The sequence below is a fragment of the Montipora capricornis genome, chromosome 4, assembly GCF_036669925.1.
Source record: "Montipora capricornis isolate CH-2021 chromosome 4, ASM3666992v2, whole genome shotgun sequence".
NCBI lineage: Eukaryota > Metazoa > Cnidaria > Anthozoa > Scleractinia > Acroporidae > Montipora > Montipora capricornis.
In genome coordinates, this window is record NC_090886.1 from 19,243,334 (window position 1) to 19,250,833 (window position 7,500).

At 41.2% G+C, this 7,500-nt stretch overlaps 1 protein-coding gene across 1 annotated transcript in view; it reads left to right on the plus strand.

Moving 5' to 3' along the window:
- The window catches only part of LOC138045711 (uncharacterized), a 37,735-nt gene extending 32,836 nt beyond the window's left edge, over positions 1-4,899 (plus strand). Inside the window, exon 7 of the mRNA XM_068892299.1 lies at positions 4,356-4,899. Within this exon, the coding sequence (XP_068748400.1) occupies positions 4,356-4,547 (192 nt within the window). The 3' untranslated portion in view covers positions 4,548-4,899. The remainder of the gene's footprint in view (positions 1-4,355) is intronic.
- The last annotated feature ends 2,601 nt before the right edge of the window (positions 4,900-7,500 follow it).

Consider the following 7,500-nt stretch of genomic DNA (forward strand, 5'->3'; position numbering starts at 1 on the left):
GACAACGACAGCAGTGCTGACCATTTTTGGGCACTGCTTTCCAAATTTTCGACGTGTAAACGTAGGGGTCCCAAATGAATTGTGGTACCAATGCCCAAAATTTTTTGGGTGTCGAGACTACCTCCTGGCACGGGTAATCGATGCATCTCCCGTGCCGTTTCAAGCCTTTTTGTCATAAATCCACCCTAGGCGCATGCGTAATTGTGAGAAACATAGAGGCCGAAGATATACAAACGCGTTCCCTTTCGCCAAAGAAAAACCTGAAGAACCGTGGAATAAGCTTGTCCCGTCGAGGGCCAAAAAAATAACTACAAAAAACCAGGTCTCTTTCTGTCTTTTTCTTCTGAGTTTTTCCAGGTTATCTTGATAACTTTCCTCCCTGAATCGACTAATAATGTTTTGATGTAAGGCATATTTGGGAGTTTAAGGAGGCTCGAAAGGGTTTTAACACTTCAGAAGACTCTCAGTTTAGATCGAATAACGCTACAAAACTGTATCACGCAACAGCAATGTTATGGTACCATATGAAACACCGATTATTTCCAAACAAGATGTGATCATTATTGTGATGTATTAAGTTACCTTGGCAACGGGAAAGTTCAGCAAAACACCCTATATTTTGGATTTAGTTGCTCATATCTCAAAAGCGAACTCAGTGACCCCCCCCCCCTTTTTTGTTGCTGAAAAGTGACTAGAAGACCACGATAAAACTTTCGACAAAGTTTTAAAAAATTCTGTCCAGAGGATTCAGAGCTACCTTAAAAAAATCACAAAATTAAGGTGGGTCTGAATCCACTACACAGAATTGTTTAAAACTTTGCAGAAAGTTTCATCATGCCCTTCTGATTACTTGTCAAATAAAAAATGGGGCTCATCGAGTTCGTTTTGAGATATAAGAAACTAAAGACAAAATAAAGAGTGTTTTTACAAGGCTTTCCCGTTGCCACAGTGACATATTACATCACAAGAATTACTGTATCTTGTTCAGCAATAATTCATGTTTCATTTGGTACCACAATATTGCCAATACATGACACAGTGTTGTGGTGCCGATCCTACTAATAAGAGCGTCACTTGGAAGCGTTGAAACTGGTTCAAGCCTCCTTAAGCACGCGCCTTTTTGAGACGCGGACGGCAACTGGAAGAGAACTTTTCGCGTTCCAGGACAGTGGTGTCACCCACATTTTTATACTAATCATCTCTAATGGAGAAAAGATACTTGGCAATGTTAATGTGGTTGTGTGAAGACAAGTTAAAAGCCCATTTTCACCCTAGATGCAACACGCGCCCACGATGATCTCGTGTATCACGAAATTACAAAAATTCGAAAATCTCAGAAAGCCTTTCAGAATCTTGTTCGTCCAAAGCTTTCCGTCGATAAATCTTTTAGGTCCTGATTTGAATGCGTTCTCTTCTTATCATTTCATAATTTTATCGCAGTATGTTATGTCTATATTTGTTTAATATACTTCTATTTGATACTTCTATTTCAAAGACATTAACCTCTGTCACTCTTTTGAGCACAAGCATCTTTGCAAAAGTATTTTACTTCTGCGTCCCAGGTATCCTAACAATTCGAAACAGACAAAGTAAAAGTAATTTTAAATAAAGTAAGCGTTGCATTTCAGCACGGAAATAATGTCACCAAGCTCGTTAGCATCAGAATTAATCTATTCCTTTTGCAGAATAGCCGAACCGTAAAAATTCCGCTTTGGTGATTCTTCATTGTCTAAATCAGTCGACTCCATAAAGATAGTAGGTAATTTTAGCGGTTTCACTTGTTAAAATCACCCTCTAAACCACACGACGACCAGGCTATTGGCGATGCTTCTTGTTTCCAAGAGCAGGAACTGGCGCGACAAAAATAGTTGGCCAATCGGAATACGCTATTCGAGATTCAAAACAACTACAAACGATCGCGTTGCGTCTAGGGTGAAAATGGGCCTTAGGGCCTGTTAATGTGGTCACGGTTACCCGAGACAGCCCTCCTCCCGACACACCTTTACCGTGCGTCTATATGAAAATTGTTTGACCGAGACAAAGTTGACCCTACTTAATTATGCATATATTTTAAAACGCATCTTCAAAAAATGCGTATCATCATTTGCCTTTCTTTCTTTCTAGTTCGTTTTTATTAAGAATAGTTGCGTTTTCACATTCAGCAAATGGACTGACAATCTTAACGCAGCAGTAATATGTCGAGAGTTTCCGTTGGCAGCGGTGAGAATTTTGGTGGGAAAAAACTTTTCTTTCGAAGGTAAACGCTAAAAATATGTATAAGCTCCCAAATTGTTTCTTCTTTGATTTTTATTTTATGCGTGCGCATTAAAAATTTTGCTGTCTCGTCTCGGGTGGTCGAGGCAAACTGTTTACATGCAAAAAAGTTGTCTCACCTGCCAGGGTTAGCCTACCTGCCGAGGCGAAACAACTCGCCTCCCCGAGTTGTCTCGCCCACCTCATGTAAACGTTTGATAGAATTTTTTAAACACATGAGTGGAAAAATATCTCGCCATGGGTAATTCGGGGGGAAGGTTGTCTCGGGTACCCCCGAGTCTCGGTCACGCAATTCTCATATAGACGCTCGGTAAAGTTGTCTCGGGAGGAGGGCTGTCTCGGGTAACCGAGACCACATAAACAGGCCTTTCGAAAGGGAAAACAGCTCACTTCCGGTTGCTTAAGCTCCCTATTTTAATTTAGATGATTGCTAGTTGACTATCCGCCATTTTCAGGAAAAAAACGAGAGAAATTAGGGGTGCCAATGCAAAACTGAAACCGTGCTCAGCAGAAGAAAAATCTTTAGTATTTGGTCGTGTAAATGGGTAGTGCCGTGCCGAAAGTGTTTGGGCGTGGTGCCAAAAATGTGCCGTGCCGTGGCGATTTAGCGCGTGTGACTGGGGTTTTACTAGCCCACCGTGTCTCAACTTCAATTAAGACTATTTTGGTGGGAAGGCAAAGCGTATGGGGATCTGTTGACAAGTAATTTCTGTCAAAAGTTAATTGCTTTAAGAGTTTGCCTAAATTTTAGGGTCCTTCCTTATCTGGAGAAATAATTGTTTCCAGACTTCTGGAGATACCCACCGACTGAAAATTCCCGGCATAAAACATGTGAACGTGAGACTCAATGGCCATATTTCTACTAGAGGACATCTAAGATGCCCGAGACGTTTACTAGAAAGTTTACAAATAAGAAAGACGGATTAAACATTTGAAGAAGTCCTAATTCCTAATTGTGTCAGATGCCTTTAAGTGTCGTGTCTTTACCCTAAACAGCTGTTAGCGTAAAGACACGACTCTCTTGACTTGAACCAGTCTGAGACGCCCTTATCATAAACACGGCCATTCACACGGTTGTGGCATAGGCACTTCATGTTTCTTTTTTCACCACAGATATCCACACAATACTGTAATTCTCGTGGCGTTTGCTTGGCCGCTGCTCAAAATGCACTCTTGAGCCTTAACACTCTTGGGCCCATAGTTTACGCAGAGTACCACTTGTGTAATTTTCGTGACTGGGCGGAAATTCTTGACTGTCGGTGTAGACTTACTAAAATTTTTTGTGTGCACTCGTTGTTAGCCCGCCCGCGAGCAAGCTCTCCAAAGCAAGGTGGGGCGGAGAGAGGAGAGCTTGCAACGATCACTGCAGAATTTCATTTCCACTCACAAACCAAAAATGTGACGTCTGCCTGTCACTCTGAAAGCCGAGCGCGCGAACTTGGTTTTGAGGAACATGGAGAGATTTGCTCGCAGGCTAACGCGGTGTGGGAAAGACCACCCTTTGTTTGGGTCTTTAACGTCCTATGAGGTTTACATTAAAGGCCTACGATTTATGATGAATGAATTTCTCACTCAGTGCGGTAAATCGTTTTAGTGATGTCAACATTCAGCAAGATTTATTCCTTGCAAGTTATCCGATGTATGGAAAACGTGAAAGACAATGATTTGTTTCTTCCCTTTCCTGCATCACATCTTGGTTTTCTCAAGAATGTCAGTTCTTCAGATCATAGATTGTGTTGGTTGTGGTGCGCGAACAGATCCAGTGGTCTGTCAATTCGTTAAGACACATGACCAGGTGTTTGGAGGGTGTTAAGTTCATGCCAATATTCAATGATAAATGTTATGTTTGAATTTGTAACTTTCACTTGAAGGCGGGAGCAGACCGACTGGGGAAAATAAAATTTGATGCATCACAACAAAAGAAGTTGACACGTGACAACATTTGTTTTGAAGTCGGAGGAAGTTGATGGTAGCACCTCTTAGATGGTAGCACCTCTTAGAGTGGCCAAGTGTTTGTTTGGCACACATCTAAGAGGTTATTAGTTGGTCCTATCTTACCTCTTTTTTGTTTGTTAATTTAGCTTGATGAATACATATCAAGTCCACTGGTGAATGCCTCCAACCGGTTCATAGCACTGGCTTTCAAAAGCAACTTTCAGAACAGTGACAATAATTCAGTTAAAATCGAAGTGAATCAAGTTCAAGTTGGGAAAGCGGTTGGAACATTCTTCAGCCTTCCCCTGAGCCAAGAAGCAGCCGTTCAGAAATCTTAATTAATTAATTTTTTAATTTATGTCCTTTCATTAATCGGAAGATTTTGTGTTTCCTGAAAATGATTGTAGTACTTTAATATGGTTTATATATACCAGTACAGTTGACTGTATCCGCACCTGTAGATGTCACTGAACTTGTTTCTCAGCTCTAGGATTTGTAGCGAGGCTTGATCATTCATGTGGTGCCGATATTTTATCAACATGGAAAATTCATCTGATCCAGCTTTTTTTAACTTAGTGTGTAAAATCACGACAAAATACCTAGTCCTCGTTCACTTCACAATCATGTTAATATTACGTTTTACGTCCTCGGTTTCTGTCACGAAAGAAAGAATAAACTATTTCAAGTTTATTTCTCGCGTTGTTATTTCTTATACACTCCTTGCCACAAAATCCACCGCATTTGACAAATCCTTAAGCAAACAAAAAAAAGCTCAGTTGCTGTTTTCTTTGCCTTATAATTTCCTTTTTGGCGAAGCTTCAAATTTAATGTTTCACAATTGGGTACCACAGGCAACTCGACGAAAGTAAACAAGCTAATAATTGACAGATTCGATAACGAAGGCAGCACCTCGGCAAATCCTACCGTTATTGCTGTCCAAGACTGGAGCCACGCAAAGAAGTTACAGTCTTCTTTCCCTAAATGTTTCGCAAATTTTAAATCCTGGATAATTTTCCTTTAAAATCATTACGGTGCATACATTGAATGTATGTACATAAAGCAGCAGATGCTGGGAATTGAAGCTGGGTTTCATTTCGTCGTTTTTTACTGGGTTGCCAGTATGGCAATCCCAGCCGGAAAGTGGATGGGATTTGTTCGTTTTATTTTTTTTATTTTCCGTGTCGGTAAAAGTCTTACCTGTCACTCGCTTGGTAAGTGGTGTCTTTGTGCATAGAGCCTTCTGCTCGTATTTTCGTAGGATCGAGAGGGTAGTGGAAATGCGTAGACTTCTCTGGTGGACACAGTAGAATCATTAACTTAACCTGCAATGGCGTCGAAAGTAATGTAACGCGAATGGCGTTTTAGTGGATCCTTAAACAAAATATACCCTTATGGAGCTCAATAATGAAAAGTCAGTTGGATAAACTAAGCAGGCGGTGAAAAACAAACACCTGGAATCTTAAAGCGACGAGTAATGGACTTCGACAACAATCTATCACCCGTCGAGCCGAAATCAAAGTTGCGTCCATGTCAGTTACATTCGAGTATATTCTTGTTTCATTCAGTTCACGGAACGACCCGTTTCGAAGCTGACGCTTCACATCTTTTAGTGTGGGTCTACCGCGAAAAGCGTATGCCTTTCTTTGTATGTGTTTTGAGCACCCCAAGAAGAAATCGATTAAGCCAACGCAACGTCGATCTTCAGTTAATCCAAACAACGCATTACAGTGCTCTTCATGATCTGGATTACGTGGTTTGCTTTAAATAACCGAAGTAAACAGTGCCATGTGGCTTCTATTGTGAATTGCCCAATCAAACACCGCCACGTTTTTCTATTGTGCATTTTGCTGCACAGGAAAAAAACAACTGAAATCTAACGTATTTTATAACTCAAGTCCCTACGGGCTCGAGTAATTAAAAGAAGATTCCGACTAGGTTTGCCATACTGGCAACCCAGTAACTAGACCCTCCGTGAGGGTACACTGGGTGGCCTGTGGTACGTGCAGCATTCCAGGCAAGTTTTTCAAGTTGGGGGGTCATTAAGACCATTTAAGGGGTCACCCAGAGGTCATACCAGCAGAGGCCTTTTGGATCACAGGTCCTCACACCTTCGTACGACGAAACAGATCCTTTTCTGCGGTTAAAAACCTGGCTACCGGTCCATTAATTAATCATTTACAGGAACCCATGACCCGGAGCCTACAACTCTACTGTGTTCGTGTAACGGCGTTTTCACAGACTGATTTATTTTTAGATTGAATTTCCCGCGAATGAGACTCCCACAGGAGCCCGATGACCAATTACAAGAAATTAAGCTGACATCATAGGGTCACCGAACCGCAACTGCCTTAAAATAAACCTACTTGTGAAAACGCCGTGTCACAGACGCTGTATGGAAGTTGCACGCTCCAGATGGGCTCCTGTCATTTATCAGAAAGAGGAAATTCCTATCCTCTTTAGAAAAAAAATAGACAGGCATTGCTTACGTGTGGTACGTGTGGTGTAACACAGCGATTTATTCCATAATGTCAACTGAGCTGTGTGTTGTAGCTCTAACAGTGCACGATATTGTTTGGTATTGTCTATCATTGTAGTGCCATGGTAGAAGTCTTGGGTAAAAAGCCTGAGAAGACATGTGGTTACTAGCAAAGTACTGAACCCAGAAAGGTTGAAGGAAATAAAAGGGAAGTGAGAAACATTAGCTTCTGGGCTGACATGTTGATCATTTTCAAGTTCCCTCGCAACTTCTTTTCACCACAAGTTTAAGCGTGCATCTGACAGCTTTGTAATACTAAAGTTTTCTGAAGTTAAGCGGGGTTAGTATGTGGATGGGTGACCTAAAACATATACCCCTTCGTAAAACAGAAGCATTGGACGGAAAATACTATTAACGCTAACAAATGCGAACTCAGCAAGGTACAGATTTTGTTAGCTTGAAGTGAAAGTGACATCGACGGAATTCAGCGGGCGCTGTGATGTTACCGCTGCATGTTTACTCGCCAAACAGCAAAGCATCTGTGTCAAATGATGGCAAGATACAGGGTTTTCGTAAGTTTCTTTTTCTGTCAAGTGTTATAAAGTTTGACAAGAAATGAGCGAATTCAAAGCAAAGATTACAATCGCCCAACTCTTGAGGTTGACCATTGTTTCTGGAAAGTCAAAACTTTCCTCTCCAAGACGAGGTTATTTATCACCAGGTAATTCCATCATTTTGGAAATAGCAGCTACTTTATTATTCATCGGCATCACAATTTTTTGCTGATTTGGGGACTCATTTTGTTGAAACTCAAG